The 20,400-nt window shown below is 38.3% G+C and overlaps 1 protein-coding gene across 2 annotated transcripts; it reads left to right on the top strand.

Moving 5' to 3' along the window:
* The first annotated feature begins 2,695 nt into the window (after positions 1–2,695).
* On the top strand, positions 2,696–20,285 carry LOC137742469 (protein SPIRRIG-like). 2 transcript variants are annotated; one of them, XM_068482344.1, is made up of 19 exons: positions 2,696–3,441; positions 4,621–4,690; positions 5,146–5,231; positions 5,862–5,997; positions 6,078–6,134; positions 6,252–6,428; positions 6,882–7,073; positions 7,169–7,234; positions 7,506–7,620; positions 7,744–8,903; positions 9,176–9,875; positions 9,958–10,060; positions 10,265–11,370; positions 11,526–13,176; positions 13,279–16,332; positions 16,676–16,984; positions 17,195–17,501; positions 17,880–18,026; positions 18,466–20,285. In XM_068482344.1, exons 1-19 carry the CDS (start codon positions 3,266–3,268, stop codon positions 19,639–19,641), a joined length of 10,788 nt encoding a protein of 3,595 aa, XP_068338445.1. In that variant the 5' UTR covers positions 2,696–3,265; the 3' UTR covers positions 19,642–20,285. The 2 variants fall into 2 exon arrangements, with proteins under 2 accessions (XP_068338445.1, XP_068338446.1); XM_068482345.1 differs by having other exon boundaries at positions 2,696–3,426; positions 4,591–4,690.
* Positions 20,286–20,400: the final 115 nt, after the last annotated feature.

Here is a 20,400-nt window from a genome sequence, read left to right on the forward strand (position 1 = left end):
ACACATAATATCACCAGGATTATTATAGTAACGTTGAGTTTGAAATTGTGAATAATTACATTGTCAAGATAAAATGTTATATGTGAATGTGATTACGTTACAAAAACGACTATATTGCATAATAATATCGAACATATAATAATGCTTGAGGATTTGATATAACTTTAAACTTTCACCAACTCTTGATCAACATGGTAGCAGGAGTCATAGACATCATGCCCTCCTTAATTAACACTTTAATTAAACTCATTTTAATAAATTGAAAACGTAACATTTGAAATGGCTCATGAGTCTTTTTGACTTCTGATATTATGAACTGCCATAGCTTCACTACTAGTTGATTCCTTTTCAGAAAAATTCTTGAGCATGTTGATACGGTGGCGGGGTCCACTTTTAGTATCGATTTGGCAAACACATTATTCTCCCCCAAATATACAACCATATTATGTTCCAAGTACATGTTAGCATGAAACATGCGGGATGGATCTACTTCCCCACCATACCATAAGTTGTTACAATATAATCATATATCGATCATAATGTTTTTACATAGTAGAGCTCAAGTACCTAAAATTATTAAGTTAATGTATAATTATAACGTTAATTATTTTATCTCGACTCGCTTCACAATGTGGTACAATGAATCAAATTGTTCGATATTTAGGTTTGTACACAATGATCATAATTGTCAAAATTCATCTGAATTGAAGAGTGTGAACCTTTAATTTTATTTTTTTTTTACCAAAAACGGTGTGTTATTCTAATTATCTGGTTACAATAAGACAAGTAAACGCGTTTCGATGTGAATAAATATGTGTATGAAATGATTTTTAATGAGAAATTAAATCATGGTTGGTTATATCATGGGGTTATAGTATGTAGTTGGTCCTAACAAGTGGCACGGAGAAATGAATTTTATTTTGGATTCCTTATCGTGATTTATTTTTATAAATTTATAATATTTTATATAAAATTTTAAACCTATGATTGGCCCGCCCCTAACCTTGGGCTGGGTGTTCGAGTTAGCAGCCATTGTTGCTCTTAGGTCTGGTTTGGTAATGAGGTGATTTTGAAAAAAGATGGTATCAAAAAACGTTGGGAGTTATTTTTGTGTTTGATAAACATTTAGCTTCAGCTTTTTTTTCACAGTTTTGGGTAAAAAAAGCCAAAAACAAGAAGCTTGCAAAACCCAGCTTTGAAAAACCGGCTTTTTCACATCTGTTTTACATAAAAGTTTACCAAACACTATAATACTGTTTTTTTTTCTTTTCAAAAGCACTTTTACAAAAAAGTTTACCAAACACTCTACTGTTTTATTTCACAACTACTTATTCTCACAACACAGCATAATCAGTTGTTTTTCAAAATACAACAATACCAAATCAGTCCTTACCTAACAAGAACAATTATCCTTACGATCAAACAAGGAGCAGACAATCTATGCATTTTACTTGGTTATACGTTTTATACTCATTGATACCCCTGCATGTTCTACACTCTCCATAATGTGCTAGTTCACTCGTACTTAGACGACTAGTAGTATAAGTTAACAATAGTAGTAATAGATTGATACTTTGACCTCTTTAACATTAAGGAGATAAATGCTATTAGACTAATAGCTAATTGATTTACTCTAAGGGCTGATAATGACTTTAGTCTTATAATGGGTTATCAATAATGTGATTTAAATTTGCTTTTGACGATAATCAAATTTAAGACCTCTTCCGTTCTTATTAAACATCCTACACAAATCGTAAAACTTACACATAAATTCATTAAATATTTATCTTATTCTTGCCTGATTCGCTACTGTTTACCCTACATCTTTTATGTTCGATTCTTCATCTCATTTCTTAAACGAACAAAATTGGTAGGATGAAACTGAAAACGAACAAAATTGATTATTATTATTTGGCTCGATTCTTAACTTCGAAGATGAATCGGATATTACCCTAACATAAGATATCTAATAAAATTAGAAAAAGAAAAGAAAAAGGTACGTGCTAAATCCCTTAGCCATTAAGGCACATACAATACTGTTGCATCAACAATTAAATGCTTCCCACCGTAAACATAAACAAAAAAAAGTTTTACCGAAACACTTTCATTACTATTTATTTTTAAACAATAAAAAATATTTTTATTTTAAAAAGTCATTCATAGACTATTCATTTATAACACATTTTCGTCATTTTGATTAAAACTCAAAGTTTTCAAGTTATTTTCATTAGTTTTTCTTAAACAAAAATATAAAGCTCATTTAGATGTACTTTTAAAATGACTAAAAACGTTTTTGATGAAAATATTTTTAGAACAAATCTTTAGTAAAAATATAAGTAAATCTTAGAAAATCACTTAAAGTGCTTATTGAAAGAAACACATAATTGATGATTCTTACAGAAAACACTTTAACTACTTTTAAAACTCAAAAATATTAAACAAAAATATTTTCAATCATTTTAAAAATACATCTATACCAGTATATAATCACTCCACCTCTCAAAAAGATCGCATTTGAATCTTTGATTTGCTTTGCCGGAAGAGAGAGAGAAAAGGACTCATGAGAGAGAGTGGCAGTCACGTCTGGCACGTTCCTATCAAGAAGCCACGTGGAACCCTGGGAGACGTGGATCCCATGCCGACGTGGTCGATGAGAGCATAGAAAAACAACACAACGTTGCTACCAATATTTTTGAATTTTTATTCTAGAGAGAGAAAGAGTTAGAGAGAGAGAGAGTTGAAGTTGAATGAAAGGATATATAGAAAGAAGCGACGAACAAGGCGCGGAGAGGCCGTCCGAGAACACGCACACAGACAACGTTATCATTTATTTCAATTCATTTTTTTTCTCTTTTCTCCTCCAAAGTCCGCGTATCCGCGTTTTCCGCACACCAAAAAATTAAAGAAAAAAAAAGAAAATCGGAAAAAAAAAAAAATTGAACGAAATCCGGGAAGGAAAATCCATCTCGGAGAAGAAAGAAACGCGCAAGAAACGAGCAGCGAAACGCCAAAATTCATCGAGCTCGATACGCCGGATCTTGCTGCTCCGATTCCCGACCCGAATCCGAGTCCGCTCGCTGTCTGTTCGGACGCATTGGTTTATTAGCTCCGTGTTCGTTTTGATTTTCCTGCAATTTTTTTTTGCGGTTTGGGTAAATTTGATTGTGAGGTTTCTGTGGCTGGATCAGATCCTTCCGGTGGAGCTTGGATCTGGTGCGGCGGATGAGAGAGGGGGTGTATGTATTAAGAATCCATAGGGAAAACGATGAAATGGGGAACATTGCTTAAGGACTTAAGGGAGAAGGTCGGTCTCACTCAATCGCCGTCGTCTTCTTTATCTGCTTCTGCTGCCGCCGCCGTCGCTTCTTCGTCCTCGTCGTCGGCTCTCTCTGGCAATAACAATGCTAATTCAGCTCTTCACGGCTCGTACTCTCCTTCAGGGTACTCTACTCTTTCTATTTTTCATTTTTTTCGCTTTTTAAAATTATTGGGTTTTCAATTTTGTAGGTTAATATATTGATAAACTGGTTCATTTTCAGTATTTTGGGTTTAATTTATTTACTAATTTCTTGTTAATTTGGGGGTTTAATGGGTTTTAAGTGGCCGTGGATTGAGTGTTTTGTTAATACTTCAACGGTGTTATGCACTCTAGGGAAGCTTGTAGTTGTTAAATATTTTTGAAGTGAATGAGCTGTGATGAGTATTTGTTGACTTAAGCTTTGCAGCTTGTTGTTTGATCAAATGCTAGATTGTTAGATTTGGCTCATCTAGTTTGTTGTTTGATCAAATGGTCGATTGTTAGATTTGGCTCATCTAGTCTCACCTGTTGGATGGTCTGTTTCGCTATCCATAGAAATTTTGCAGCAACTGATGGTGTGAAAATGGATTTAATTTTAGCTTGTTGGAGTGGTTTAGACTTCAGAGTGTAGCCCATGGTTGCATTGCCTTGGCATCGATGTCATTGACATCTCATTCGTGGCAAGTCCTCAGTGATTATAGGTTATATGTGATCAGCTAATGCACCCGTCCTTTAATGGATCCCTGTTTTAGCATATGGTGGCTTGGGTTAGAGTTTAGTCATCAAACCTCGTGGCTTTAGCTTGTTTGTCGTTGATTGAAACTTTGCGTTCCAAACCTTGATATGCTTGAATGGGTTTATAAAGGAAAATGTAATAGACTATGTCTGATGATGTGATTAAGACATGTAGAATATAACACATAGCTTGTGTGTTAAAACTTGGAGATTTGGCGGATAAAGAGGGTAGTCTATACACACGCATTATAACCTATATATGTATCCATGCAAATAGTTTGTACAAAACAATAGAGGTGAATTATGCAGCTGTTGATTCTGCTGGCCACTAAAAACATGTTTGGATTATCATAAGAAGTAGCAAAAAGTTACTGCAAGCTCTTGGTGCCAAAGTAAAGAGTTAGTGCTGTCTTTTTCAGTGAATCTTAACATAAATTTTGTGAGGGTCAACATCTAAGTTTTATGATTTGCATTCGCATATAAATCTTCCATAAAGGATACATGGTATCAGTTGTTTGTAGTTTCTATATGTCAAATTGATACTGTAGCATTACAAGATCATTAACATCCAATGCCTGTGAAAGCAGAGACAAACATGAATTGGAATTGGACTTCAAGAGATTTTGGGAAGAGTTCCGGTCATCCAGCTCTGAAAAGGTTTTTTTCATTACTTATTCCATATGTTTTCTTTTTTATCAATGTGTTGCAGAATAAATAAGGGGAAAAGGAGCAGAGAGTTTCTGGGTGAAATAGAAGAGGGGGGAATGAGACAGAGATGAAGAGCAATAGGGAGTCGGGGGTTTCAAATATATGATAGTCAATCCTCAAAATACGTTTGGAAAAAAAAGATCCTCAGATAGTTACATCATGAACTATTTATGTAGCCTTTCCAGACATCAGATCTCCAATTAGCTTTCTAACAAACTGAAATCACCAATTAAATCCGCAATAACATCTCTAAATTAGGATAAAACGTTTCAAATCATTAACTTTTATTCTTAAGCAGAATCTTCATCGTATTGTTTGTTGCTTTTATATATTCGCATGCAGTTATTTTTTGTATCTGAAAATAGTGGTTTCTAATTTTTTTTTTTTTTTAATTGTATATGCAGGAGAAAGAAGCGGCCTTGAATTTAACTGTAGATATCTTTTGTAGATTAGTACAGCAACATGCAAATGTAGCTCAATTAGTTACCATGTATGAACCCTCTTCCCCTTTTTCTTGTCTTCTGCATTGATTAGTACATAATTTCTTTGAAAAATGGGAAAAAGATGTAATATTATGATTCATATTGTTATGATAAAATTAACTATGCGAAGGGCTAATTTACCTTGTAATAGAGATGCAAGTGATGTATACAATATTTCCTTTTAAGAAAAATTAATTATTGATTTGACATTTATGTGTGTACCGAATTTGGTTTTGTGGTGCTGCTGCAAATTAAAATAGATCAGTTCCCTGCATAACCAGCAACTTTGTGTTGCTAAAGCTGGGTTGGACAAGTATTGGCTGTTTACTCCACTTTATTTTCTTGTCACTGGTGTCACTGAAAACATGTTTTTCCTCATTTATTTTTGTCAGATCCAATTACCAAAATCTGTTGTCATGTCGAGTTGGAGACATCTATTTGATTTTAATTTGAGTATGCACATATGCATAATTTTGTTTGAATTTTTAAAGCAGTTTTTTCTCATTAGAAAATGAATCATGAAAAATGACTTGCTTGTTTTGGAACTTTTGGTAAAAGTTAAACTCTGCATTTCTATAACTGTTGGTTATAGAAAAATCCGAGTTGGTCTACTAACATACAAGTTTTGATGAACGCAGGTTAGTTGAAACACATATATTCTCATTTGTCCTGGGAAGGGCATTTGTAACAGATATTGAGAAGCTAAAAATCAGCAGCAGAAAAAGATATTTGGATGTAGAAAAAGTGCTGAAGTTTTTTTCAGAAGTCACAAAGGTTGGCTTTTATTTTAGTGGATGTTATCATTGTTTTCTCATCGGTTTCCTGAAGTCATAATCTTATTTACTTCTGTGCAGGATGGCATCAGTCCTGGTTCAAATTTGTTAACTGCTTTACAAGTGCTAGCTTCTGCGGTAAAATTTTATTAATTTCACTAGATTAGGATACTTCTTTGGTTGTGACGGACTTAAATGACTTTTTTGTCTTTCATTCATATGCTGTTAATGCTTGTTTCCTTTTGCTGTTTGCAGCCTATTGATAAACAATCTCTCCTTGATTCGGGCATAATGTGCTGTCTCATTCATATTCTCAATTCCCTTCTGGATCCTGATGAGGCCAATCAGAAGCAAAGGGCTACTGATCATGATGAACTACTCTCAACTGGGAAAGATTATGACGGTGTTCCTGGCCAAGTCCGTCGGCTTGAGGTAGCTTTTGCTTAATGGTACACAAAACCATACATGTTTATTACACATGGATGTATGCAAAGATTGATTTTGAAACCACAATAGGCTTAATTGCTATCTTGTGGTTAGTAGAAGTAGAACCTTGTAGCATTTGAAGCGTGACATTTTTTTAAGATGCCATGATTTGTGGGTATTTTAACATTTTTATTTTTCTTTTTTAGATGTTTATATTTCACATATTTGAACTCCAGCCAGTAGTGTGTGACATTTTTCTCATACTGAACTTGTCTTTGTTTGTATGTTATTGTGCTGTCCATTATCACTTGCCTTATTAGGCCAAACCTCATTATTACTTTATCAGAAATTTTATTTATTTATGTTTGATATTGATTTTTAAGCCTGTTGTACTTGCTATGTTCTTGGTTCATGGTACGTTTTAAATTTTCTTTTTGTTTCTAACCTATAATTATGCAGGTAGAGGGGAGTGTTGTGCATATTATGAAAGCACTGGCAAACCATCCCTTGGCAGCACAAAGTTTGATTGAGGATGATTCTCTTCAGTTGCTCTTTCAGATGGTTGCGAATGGCTCTTTGACAGTCTTCTCTAGATACAAGGAGGGCCTGGTTCTGCTGCACAGCATTCAGCTTCATAGACATGCTATGCAGGTTGATACATTGCATGTATTGCCTGCCGTATTTGTAGAGACATTAGAACCTGTAATTCGGATTTTGTTTGTGCTAACTTGTGCTTATCTTTCCAGATTCTTGGTCTTCTTTTGGTCAATGACAATGGGAGCACTGCAAACTATATTCGCAAACATCATCTGGTATGTAATATATTATATGCGTGCACTGCATTGTAATGGTTAAATAATATACTGAATATGCCTGCTCAACTGACCATGCATACCTCCCACATACCCTCTAATGTTGGATAAGCATATAGTTCTAGCAGGAACATGAGCTAGCCAATGATGATTACACAGGCGGTGCTGACTTTTTTAATGTATTGTTTTCAAAGAATGGCTTGATCCATGGTTTTCTGGTTATCATTTTAAAATTATTCTCACATTATGATTTTCTGTTCCCCCTGTGCAGATTAAAGTTCTTTTAATGGCTGTCAAAGATTTCAATCCTGATTGCGGTGATTCTACATATACCATGGGCATTGTGGATTTGCTGCTTGAATGTGTTGAATTGTCATATAGATCTGGTAATTGGCTCGTCAGTTTTCCTTCTTTAGTTGAACTAACATCTCTTCCTTGTGTTGTATTTTTTTAATATGATTTTCTGCAGCTTAAATATGTGTTGGTTCTGATACATTTTTGGTATGTAGACGCTGGTGGTGTCAGGCTCAGGGAGGATATACATAATGCCCATGGTTATCAGTTCCTCGTTCAGTTTGCTTTAACACTTTCCACAATGTCTGAAAGTCAGGGGTTCCATTCCGTTCAGTATAAATTTTCAGACCAAAATTCTGCTTCAGGCAGTTCCCATGCACAGGATGTTGTAAACATTCAGGATTCCATGGGAGAAAAGGGACCCTTAGATGAACAACTTTCTCCCACACTGTCTAGGTTGCTTGATGTTCTTGTTAATCTAGCTCAAACTGGCCCAACCGAACCGAAAGGTTCCAACTCTTCCCATACCAGGTCCAGTGACCATAGCAGAAGTCGTACACCATCTTCAGACAGATTGGCTGATGAAGTTTGGGAAAAGGACAATAATAAAGTCAAAGACCTTGAAGCAGTTCAGATGTTGCAGGACATTTTCCTCAAAGCAGAAAGCAGGGAGTTGCAAGCAGAAGTTCTGAATAGAATGTTCAAAATATTTTCAAGTCATCTTGAAAATTACAAGTTGTGCCAGCAGTTACGGACTGTTCCACTTTTCATCCTAAATATGGCTGGTTTTCCTCCATCTTTACAAGAGATACTACTAAAAATTCTTGAGTATGCCGTGACTGTTGTAAACTGCGTCCCTGAGCAAGAGTTACTCTCACTTTGTTGCTTGTTGCAGCAACCAATATCATCAGACTTAAAGCACACTGTACTTTCTTTTTTTGTAAAACTTCTATCTTTTGACCAGCAGTACAAAAAGGTCCTCCGAGAAGTTGGTGTCCTGGAGGTTTTGTTGGATGACCTGAAGCAGCACAAGTTGCTTTTGGGTCAAGAGCATCAAAGTGCCAATACTAATCAGTCGGAGAGAAATTCCGGTTCAAGCAGCTTTAAAAAGCACTTGGACAGCAAGGATGTAATTATTTCATCACCCAAACTAATGGAATCTGGTTCAGGGAGGCTTCCTATATTTGAAGTTGATGGTACAATTACTATAGCGTGGGATTGTATGGTCTCTTTATTAAAGAAAACCGAAACCAACCAATCATCTTTCCGTGTGGCTAATGGTGTAACTACTGTTCTTCCGTTTCTTGTGTCTGACACACACCGAGCAGGGGTGCTTAGGGTGTTGTCATGTTTGATCATTGAAGATGGTACCCAGGTTTGTTAACTTTTTTAGTCTACTGTAACTCTGTACAAATTTGAAATTCCGTGGTTTTGCATTCAATTCTTGTCCCTTTATTTATTCTTTTAAATTTTCATTCATATATTTCTGAAATAAAAATTAGTGACAAATCTAGAACTTTCATAACATAGAATCCGTGGATGTCTTAGCAGTTATAGAAGCTTTTGTGCAGACATAGTAGTATTTTAGTCATCGAGCTTTGCCATTGTTGATTGTCGAAATAACTTTAGTTTCTCATATTTGACCAGGCACATCCCGAAGAATTAGGTGTGATTGTTGAAATTCTAAAAAGTGGAATGGTTACCAGTGTTATGGGATCTCAATACAGGCTTCAAAATGATGCAAAATGTGACACTATGGGGGCTTTGTGGCGCATTCTGGGAGTTAATAACTCAGCTCAGAGGGTTTTTGGCGAAGCCACTGGTTTTTCTATTCTTCTTACCACACTCCATAGTTTCCAAGGTGACGGGGAGCGTTCAGATCAATCTTCTTTAGATGTTTACATCAAGGTGTTTACGTATTTGTTGCGTCTAGTGACTGCTGGAGTGTGTGGTAATGCTGTTAATAGGACAAAATTACACACAATTATATCATCCCAAACTTTCTATGATCTTCTATCTGAGTCAGGCTTACTTGGTGTGGACTGTGAAAAGCAAGTCATACAATTATTGTTTGAACTAGCTCTTGAAATTGTGCTTCCACCGTTCTTAACATCAGAAAGTGTTACATCGTCGGATGTGCTTGATAATGAGTCTTCAAGTTTTTCAATAATGACTACATCAGGTTCATTTCATCCTGATAAGGAACGGGTGTTCAACGCTGGTGCTGTCAGAGTTCTTATTCGGTCGTTACTGCTTTTTACTCCAAAGATGCAGCTTGAAGTGCTTAACCTTATTGAAAGGCTTGCTCGTGCTGGTCCCTTCAACCAGGAAAACCTCACCTCTATAGGTGCGAAAAACAATAATTATTGGCTTAAGTATCTAAATTGGTGACCAGTCCTCTCACTTTCTACTTTGTCTAATGTATTTAGGTTGCATTGAACTTCTGCTGGAAACCATTCACCCATTCCTTTTGGGCTCATCTCCACTCCTTAAGCATGCTCTGGAGATTGTGGAAGTTCTTGGGGCATACAGGTAAGACTTGCTACATGTATTGGAATTTATTTGTTTTCTCTGTTCAGTTCTCATTGTCTTTTCACTTTATTTTTATCTAAGTTCTTTTTCTGTGCCATTTATATATGGATTTTTGGGAATGGAGGTGTCTCTCAGCAATTAAGACTGGTGGTTTGACCTTATTCAATTTGAATAACAAGGTTTTTTTTATGTATATGGTGGTAGGCTATCTGCATCAGAACTTCGAATGCTTATTCGTTATGTGTTGCAAATGAGGTCAATGAAGTCAGGTCGTATACTTGTTGACATGATGGAAAGGTTAATTCTCATGGAGGATTCAGAAAATATTTCCCTCGCACCATTTGTAGAGATGGACATGAGCAAGATTGGTCATGCTTCCATTCAGGTTTCTCTGGGAGAAAGATCATGGCCTCCAGCAGCTGGTTATTCATTTGTCTGTTGGTTTCAGTTTCAGAATCTGTTGAAGTTGCAAACAAAAGAAACTGAGTCCAAAGCTGGTTCTTCTAAGAAGTGGAGCAGTTCTGCCGGGCAACATCATGAGCGGCATATTCTCCGGATATTTTCTGTTGGTGCAGCAAATAATGGAAATGCATTCTATGCAGAATTATATATTGACGAGGATGGTGTTCTTACCCTTGCAACTAGCAGTTCTTGCTCCTTATCATTTTCAGGATTGGAACTTGAGGAAGGCAGGTGGCATCACCTTGCAGTTGTACATAGCAAGCCAAATGCTCTTGCTGGATTGTTCCAAGCCAGTGTTGCTTATGTGTATCTTGATGGAAAGCTTAGACACACAGGGAAACTAGGATATTCTCCATCTCCGATTGGGAAACCTTTGCAGGTAACCGTGGGGACTCCGGTTAATTGTGCAAGAGTTAGTGACTTGACCTGGAAGGTCCGTTCTTGCTACCTTTTTGAGGAGGTGCTCACCTCAGGTAGTATTTGTTTCATGTACATTCTTGGTAGAGGATATAGAGGGCTCTACCAGGACACAGATCTTCTTCGTTTTGTCCCCAACCAGGCATGTGGTGGTGGTAGCATGTCTATCTTAGATACCTTGGATGCTGACTTGACCTTGGCTTCTAATACACAGAAGCTTGACATATCTAGTAAGCAAGTAGACTCCAAGGCAGATGGCAGTGGAATTGTTTGGGATTTGGAGAGACTAGGTTATCTCTCTTCACAGCTCTCTGGGAAGAAGCTTATATTCGCATTTGATGGAACCTGTGCAGAAGCTATTCGAGCATCAGGGGAGCTCTCCATGCTCAATCTAGTTGATCCATTGTCGGCAGCTGCTTCTCCTATTGGGGGTATGTTTAAGACTATGGCTCACATATTGGGTCCAAATTTTCACATTTATATGATTATATACGTATATATGCATGTATGTATGTGAAAAACTGGCGGATCTAGAGTTTTAGAATTCCCCTCTATTTCCATTGTTCTCATTTTTTGTTTTGTGCAGGTATACCACGATTTGGGCGTCTTTATGGGGATATTTACCTATGTAGTCAATGTGTAATCGGTGATACTATCTGCCTGGTTGGTGGGATGACCGTTATCCTGGCCTTAGTTGAGGCTGCTGAGACTAGGGACATGCTACAAATGGCCCTTACTTTACTGGCCTCTGCCCTTCATCAGAATCCTCAGAATGTGAGAGACATGCAAAAATGCCGGGGATACCATTTGTTGGCTCTCTTTTTGCGTCGTCGAATGTCACTGTTTGACATGCAATCTCTTGAGATCTTTTTCCAGATTGCTGCTTGTGAAGCTTCATTTTCGGAACCAAGGAAGTTGAAATATAATCGGACTAATTTGTCACCGGTTACAACTATGCACGAAACCAGTTTTGAGGAAGTTAATTTGTCAAGGTTTCGTGATGAGTTTTCTTCTGTTGGATCTCAAGGAGACATGGATGATTTTTCTGCACCAAAAGATTCATATAGTCATATTTCGGAGCTTGAAAGTGCTGATATTCCGGATGAAACCTCAAATTGCATTGTCTTGTCAAATGAAGACATGGTTGAACATGTCTTGTTGGATTGGACATTGTGGGTAACGGCTCCAGTTGCAATTCAAATTGCACTTCTTGGTTTTCTAGAGCATCTAGTGTCCATGCACTGGTACAGAAATCATAACCTTACTGTTCTGCGCCGAATAAACCTTGTTCAACATTTATTAGTTACTCTACAGCGGGGTGATGTTGAAGTTCCTGTTTTGGAGAAATTGGTTGTATTGCTTGGTGTCATTTTAGAAGATGGGTTTCTCTCTTCTGAACTGGAACATGTGGTTCGGTTTGTGATCATGACATTTGATCCACCTGACTTGACACCCCGACATCCAATAGTGCGTGAGGCCATGGGAAAGCATGTAATTGTGAGAAACATGCTACTGGAGATGCTTATTGATCTGCAAGTAACCATTAAATCTGAAGAATTGCTTGAGCAGTGGCATAAGATTGTTTCTTCTAAATTGATTACATATTTTCTAGACGAATCTGTTCACCCAACAAGTATGAGATGGATCATGACTCTTCTAGGAGTTTGTCTTACTTCGTCTCCTACATTTGCGCTAAAGTTTCGGACAAGTGGAGGTTATCAAGGCTTGACCCGGGTGCTTCCAAGCTTCTATGATTCCCCAGACATATATTACATTTTGTTCTGTCTGATATTCGGAAAGACTGTCTATCCTAGATTGCCAGAAGTTCGCATGCTAGACTTTCATGCACTTATGCCAAATGATGGAAGTAATGTGGAGCTGAAATTTGTAGAATTGTTGGAATCTGTTATTACCATGGCAAAATCTACATTTGATAGGCTGAGCATTCAGTCAATGCTTGCTCACCAATCTGGTAATCTTTCCCAGGTTGGTGCTGGCCTTGTGGCAGAACTCGTGAATGGAAATGCAGACATGGCCGGGGAGCTTCAAGGTGAAGCATTGATGCATAAAACATATGCGGCACGCTTAATGGGTGGGGAGGCATCAGCCCCTTTTGCTGCTACTTCGGTCTTGAGATTTATGGTTGATTTGGCAAAAATGTGCCCCCGTTTCACTGCTGTCTGCAAACGAGCAGAGTTTCTCGAAAGCTGCATTGACCTATATTTTTCTTGTGTCAGGTTTGTCATGGGACTGAATATTTTCTGACATTGATACTGTTAATTTACTGGCTTTTCTTAGAACTTCTCTTTTTACTGAACTCATTATCTTGTTTCTTACAGAGCGGCCCATGCTGTGAAGATGGCGAAGGAGCTATCTGTAAAGGCAGAAGAGAAGAACTTGAATGATTGTGACGATACTTGTAGTTCACAGAACACGTTTTCTAGCCTACCTCATGAACAGGATCAGTCTGCCAAAACCTCCATTAGTGTTGGAAGCTTCCCTCCTGGTCAGGTGAGTTCAAGTTCTGAAGACACGGCTGTTCCCCTAAATTCTGGGGCCGATGATAAAGCAAAGACCAAGGCTACTACAGCCCAGCAGGAATTGCACATATCAGTGCAAGATGATGTACAAGCTGTTCAGAGCTTAGATGGTGACAATGCTGACCAGGTTTCTGCCACATCCAGCACACATGATTTCAGTTTCCGTAAGAAGGTCACCCTGGAACCCCTTAAACCAGTGGATTCTGAGAGTTCCGCATCTTTTACCATGCTTGATTCTCCCAATTTATCAGAGAAGTCTAGTTTGAGACTCCCACTTACACCCTCTCCTTCTCCTGTTTTAGCATTGACATCTTGGCTGGGAAGTGCAGGCTATAATGAATTCAAATCTCCCTTGGTTGCCACTCCTTCCATTGATTCTTCTGCGATTACCACTGAATTTGATCCATCTGCAGAGCTGAAGTCTCCTGGGCCTTCTAATGCAAGTAATTTTTTTTCAGCTAGTCCAAAGCTACTTCTTGAAATGGATGATTGTGGCTATGGAGGTGGTCCTTGTCCTGCTGGAGCCACTGCAGTTTTAGATTTTATTGCAGAAGTTCTTTCTGAGTTTGTGACCGAGCAAATTAAAGCATCACAGATTATAGAGGGAATCTTGGAAAGTGTTCCATTATATGTTGATGCAGATTCTATGTTGGTATTCCAAGGATTGTGCCTTAGTAGACTGATGAACTTTCTGGAAAGGCGTCTCTTGCGCGATGATGAAGAAAATGAGAAAAAGCTAGATAAAAATCGTTGGTCCTCAAATTTAGATTCATTATGCTGGATGATAGTGGATCGTGCATATATGGGCGCTTTTCCTCAACCCTCTGGAATACTAAAGACGCTTGAGTTCTTATTATCTATGCTACAATTAGCAAATAAAGATGGCCGAATTGAAGAAGCTACTCCTAGTGGGAAGAGCCTCTTATCTATTGGAAGAGGGAGCAGACAACTTGATGCTTATATACATTCAATTCTTAAAAACACAAATCGTATGATACTGTATTGTTTTCTGCCATCATTCTTGTCTTCAATAGGAGAAGATGTTCTGCTTTTGTGCTTAGGTTTGCTAGTTGAATCAAAGAAGAGAGCTTCCTCCAACTCTTCACATGATAATTCAGGAATTAATATCGGCACAGTCTTACAGTTATTAGTTGCTCACCGGCGAATTATATTCTGTCCCAGCAATATGGATACCGATATAAATTGTTGTCTTTGTGTCAATTTAATATCTCTCCTGCATGACCAACGACAGAATGTGCAGAACATGGCTGTTGATATTGTCAAGTATCTCCTGGTGCATCGTCGGGTAGCTCTAGAAGATCTGCTGGTTTCTAAGCCAAATCAAGGACACCAACTGGATGTGCTACATGGGGGATTTGACAAGTTATTAACATTGACTGAAAATTTATCATCTTTCTTTGAATGGCTTCAGAGTTCTGAAGCGATGGTGAATAAAGTACTAGAGCAGTGTGCTTCCATTATGTGGGTACAGTACATTACTGGATCAGCAAAATTTCCAGGAGTGAGAATTAAAGCTATGGAGGGTCGTCGCAAGAGAGAAATGGGGAGAAAATCTAGGGATACGTCAAAGTTAGATATAAAGCACTGGGAGCAGGTGAATGAACGGAGATATGCACTGGAATTGGTGCGTGATGCAATGTCCACTGAACTGAGAGTGGTGCGTCAAGACAAGTATGGATGGGTTCTGCATGCTGAGAGTGAGTGGCAAACGTATCTTCAACAACTTGTCCATGAGCGGGGAATATTCCCAATGCGAAAATCCTCTGTTAATCAGGATCCTGATTGGCAGCTTTGTCCAATTGAAGGTCCATACAGGATGCGCAAAAAACTTGAGCGCTGCAGATTGAAACTTGATACTATCCAAAATGTTCTTGATGGACAATTTGAAGTAAGGGAAGCACAGCTGTCCAAAGAGAATAATGAGAATGATCTGGATGCTTCTGATAATGATTCTGAGTCATACTTTCAACTTTTGACTGATGGTGCCAAACAGAATGGCCTTGATGGTGAACTGTATGAAAGGTCATTTCTTAAAGAGCCTGATAATGCCAAAGATGTTGCTTCTGTTAGTCGTGAATGGAATGATGATAGAGCTAGTAGTATCAATGAAGCAAGTTTGCACTCTGCACTCGAGTTTGGTGGAAAATCTAGTTCAGCATCTGTCCCCATGGATGACAGTGTACATGAAAGATCTGACCTAGGGTCTCCATGGCAATCTTCTTCTGCAAGAATTGATGATGTCAAAGTCACAGATGATAAATCGGATAAGGAACTCCATGATAATGGTGAATACCTGATCAGGCCTTATCTGGAACCTTTTGAAAAGATACGATTTCGGTATAATTGTGAACGAGTTATGGGTCTGGACAAGCATGATGGTATATTTTTAATAGGCGAGCATTCTCTGTATGTGATTGAAAATTTCTATATCGATGACTCTGGGTGTATTTGTGAAAAGGAATGCGAAGATGAACTCTCTATAATTGATCAGGCTCTTGGTGTAAAGAAGGATGTTACTATGGATTTCCATTCAAAGTCAACTTCATCTTGGGGAGCAACAGTAAAGTCAGGAGTTGGGGGAAGAGCATGGGCCTACAATGGCGGTGCATGGGGAAAGGAGAAAGTCTGTACTAGTGGTAATCTACCTCACCCGTGGAACATGTGGAAACTGAACAGTGTTCATGAGCTTTTGAAGCGTGATTACCAGCTGCGTCCTGTTGCTATTGAAATCTTTAGCATGGATGGATGTAATGATCTTTTGGTGTTCCACAAAAAAGAAAGGGAAGAAGTTTTCAAAAATCTAGTAGCCATGAATCTTCCCAGAAATAGCATGTAAGCAATCAATTCCCAGTTCCCTCTAATTTTTTTTTCCAATATTTCTTTTCGTGTTATAATTGTTGTATTTGTATATTTTTGCATGATTTTTTTGGTCTACTAGTGTGTGTATGTCTGTCTTTGTGTGTGTTTTGTTTGTGTGCCCTTTTGGGACTCGGGATGTTGAAACTGTGCAAGTTTATATTGTGGAACATAGCATTTAAGTAAGATATGAACTGCAAATTTACCTATATTAGTGTTTTACTTGTGTATTGATGGTTTTCCTGCCTAATATCTTTTGTATCACCTTTGGGATTTTTGCCAGTAATTTTTTAATTTGTAATTCTATTCCTTGCTTTAGGTTGGACACAACCATATCAGGATCAGCAAAACAAGAAAGCAATGAGGGTAGCCGCCTATTTAAGTCAATGGCCAAGTCCTTTTCAAAGAGGTGGCAAAATGGAGAAATAAGCAATTTCCAGTACCTCATGCATCTCAACACGTTGGCAGGACGGGGATACAGTGATCTTACCCAATATCCAGTGTTTCCATGGGTTCTTGCAGATTATGAGAGTGAAAACCTGGACTTATCAGATCCCAAAACTTTTCGTGGACTTGACAAACCGATGGGTTGTCAAACATTAGAGGGCAGAGAAGAATTCAGGAAAAGGTAATATCAATTCCACTGGTTTATTCTTATTTCACTTTTAAGTTTTAAGTTGTGTTTTCTTTGATTACAGTTTTTCCTGTTTTATTTCTATATAGTTGTTTTAACCACATGAAGCACTTTAGCATGGTTTTCTATATGCAGAAATACTTTTTTGGATGTATGTTATCAGCACTGTTTATTTATTCATCTTATGTTTCCTTCTCTACTCAGGTACGAGAGCTGGGATGATCCGGAGGTCCCAAAGTTCCATTATGGTTCTCATTATTCCAGTGCTGGGATTGTCCTCTTCTATCTTCTACGCCTACCACCTTTCAGTACAGAGAATCAAAAGCTACAGGGAGGGCAATTTGACCATGCTGATCGTCTTTTTAATAGTATTAAAGATACTTGGTTCAGTGCAGCTGGAAGGGGCAACACATCAGATGTGAAGGAGTTGATTCCTGAATTTTTCTACATGCCAGAGTTCCTGGAAAATCGTTTCAATCTTGATTTGGGAGAGAAGCAATCAGGAGAGAAGGTGAAACATCTTAATCCCTTACTAAGAATAAGAATTATTTGATGTTCAAGAGTCGTTAACCACCCTTGAGGGCCCAAATGCATATACCATTTTGGTAGGCTTGTACAACTTTCTATTGTACATTCTAATAAACAAAATATTGTGCTTTCTAATAAACAAAATAAGATGCTCTAACAAAAGTTTCTTTTGTTGGTACATACAATTTTGAAAATGCTATTAAGGTAGTAATAGTTAAGGTAGGGGAAATGGGGTTTTTTGTGCTCTAGCCAAATGCCACTTTTTTTTTTGAGAGCAAGAGCCCAATGCTACTTGAATCTTCTTTATTTTCTTTCTACTATTTGAGAATTTAAACATTATCTCTTTAATTTCTATCATTAGGTTGGTGATGTTGGCTTACCTCCATGGGCTAAGGGCAGTGCTAGAGAATTCATCAAGAAGCACAGGGAGGCCCTGGAATCTGATTACGTTTCACAAAATTTGCATCATTGGATAGATCTCATTTTTGGATATAAACAGAGAGGAAAGGTTCGTATTGAGATTCATTCTTGGCATGCTGCAACTCATTCATAAGCTTTTAATAGGCCTCATAACGTTGCACTTGTGCACCTGGAAGTTCTTCAGAGAAATTTGTGGCATCATTTTAGTTTCATCTTTCAGCTCAGTATTTACCGCACCTAGAGACAAATTGCCCACATATATGTGATTGCATGAGATATACCCAAACCTAACTTGAACTGGTGAATAGTGAAGTCCTCATCTTTGCATGTGCTTATTTCAATTTGATAAAGCAATTGTTGGCTGAAAATTTGCTGAGATATAATACTACCCGACTATTTTTCTATTCTGGATCATATTGTGCCAAGCATTTGTGTTTACCGCACTTCTTCTGGTCCTGACTTAGTGTTCTACTTTACTCTTTCTGTTTTGGTTTGCTTTTCATTATAAATTTCCTTGAAATTGACAGGCAGCTGAGGAAGCTGTGAATGTTTTCTATCACTACACGTACGAGGGGAGTGTAGACATAGACTCGGTGACAGATCCTGCAATGAAAGCCTCAATTCTAGCACAGATTAATCATTTTGGGCAGACACCCAAACAGCTATTCCTCAAACCCCATGTGAAAAGGCAGGTCAACAGAAGGGTTCCTCATCCACTTAAGTACTCGCACCATCTCGTTCAGCATGAGATACGCAAGACATCGTCTTCGATAACTCAGATTGTTACTGTCAATGAGAAAATCCTAGTGGCAGGAACAAATTGTTTGCTTAAGCCAAGAACGTATACCAAGTATGTTGCATGGGGTTTCCCAGATCGTAGCTTAAGATTTATGAGCTATGATCAAGATCGACTCCTATCGACACACGAGAATCTTCATGGGGGCAACCAGATTCAGTGTACTGGCGTTAGCCATGATGGTCAGATTCTGGTCACTGGGGCTGATGATGGTTTAGTTTCTGTTTGGAGAATCAGTAATTATGGCCCCCGTGTCTTGAGACGCTTGCAGTTGGAGAAGGCACTTTGCGCCCACGCATCCAGAATTACATGTCTTCATGTTAGCCAGCCTTACATGCTGATTGTGAGTGGATCAGATGACTGCACTGTTGTTATATGGGATCTCAGCTCCTTGGTTTTTGTTAGGCAGCTCCCTGAGTTTCCAGCGCCGATTTCTGCGATTTATGTGAATGACTTGACAGGGGATATTGTGACGGCAGCTGGAATTTTACTTGCAGTTTGGAGCGTTAATGGGGACTGCCTTGCAATGGTTAACACGTCTCAATTGCCTTCTGATTCAATTCTTTCTGTTACAAGTAGTTCAATTTCTGATTGGCTGGACGCAAACTGGTTTGTAACGGGTCATCAAAGTGGGGCTGTTAAGGTGTGGCAAATGGTTCACCACACCAACCTAGAGAGTTCCCAACAGAAGTCAACGAGCAATGGGATGGGTGGTTTAAATCTCAATGATAAAGTGCCAGAGTACAGGTTGGTCCTCCACAAGGTGCTCAAGTTTCATAAGCATCCCGTTACTGCCCTTCTCCTTACAAATGACCTCAAGCAGTTACTAAGCGGGGATTCTGGCGGGCATTTGTTGTCATGGACAGTGCCAGAGGAGAGCTTGAGAGCATCAATGAATCAGGGGTGATGATCCTAAAATATGATTCAAGTGTGATAACTTCAGCAAATGGGGCAGCCCTTGGTTCTAACTAAGACCCGAACCCTCGTGATGAAAAGAACAGAAGTGCGTCTCAAGCTAAAGGGTACAAATGTGACAGCAGGGCTGGCCTGGACCGGAACAGGAGAAAACTACAGAGGATTGACAGTAAAGACAAAGCCACTCATAAACTAATTGTTAAGTGTTGAAAACCACGCAAGCATGCTGCCTATCAGGATCTTTGCTACACCAGGTTGAGCATCTGATTGGGAAGGCGATACTCGATGCTTTTAGGATGAATATAGGAGGATGCTCTCCATTTCGGACGAGATGTGTCCAAGTCTTACAGGTATTTTGGTTGGTTTGTTATTTTTAATGTAAATAGTTGGACTAACACGGTGTGTGATGGAAGTTGTATAGCAGAGAAGTGTGCCAGGAATGGGGACGTTTGGGTGAAAAATGATCGGTCCAGTGTGAAATTGGTCTATTGTGGGCATTTTTTGGCTACAATTCTTTTTGTAATAGTGCATTTTGGGCACTTATTATTGCCCATTTCTTTTTGTAAAATTTACCCCTCATGAACAAAAGGTTGTGTTTTGTTTTCGATTAGGTAGTGGAATCATTCTAATTCACAACTTCTCGAGCGTTTACTAGAACGTTAGTATTACAATTATTCTAATTCTTTACTCGAGCGTTTACTAGAACGTTAGTATTAAAATTATTTTGATTCTTTACTTCGTTGTGGTTAGT

This window comes from Pyrus communis, chromosome 8, assembly GCF_963583255.1.
Source record: "Pyrus communis chromosome 8, drPyrComm1.1, whole genome shotgun sequence".
Lineage (NCBI taxonomy): Eukaryota > Viridiplantae > Streptophyta > Magnoliopsida > Rosales > Rosaceae > Pyrus > Pyrus communis.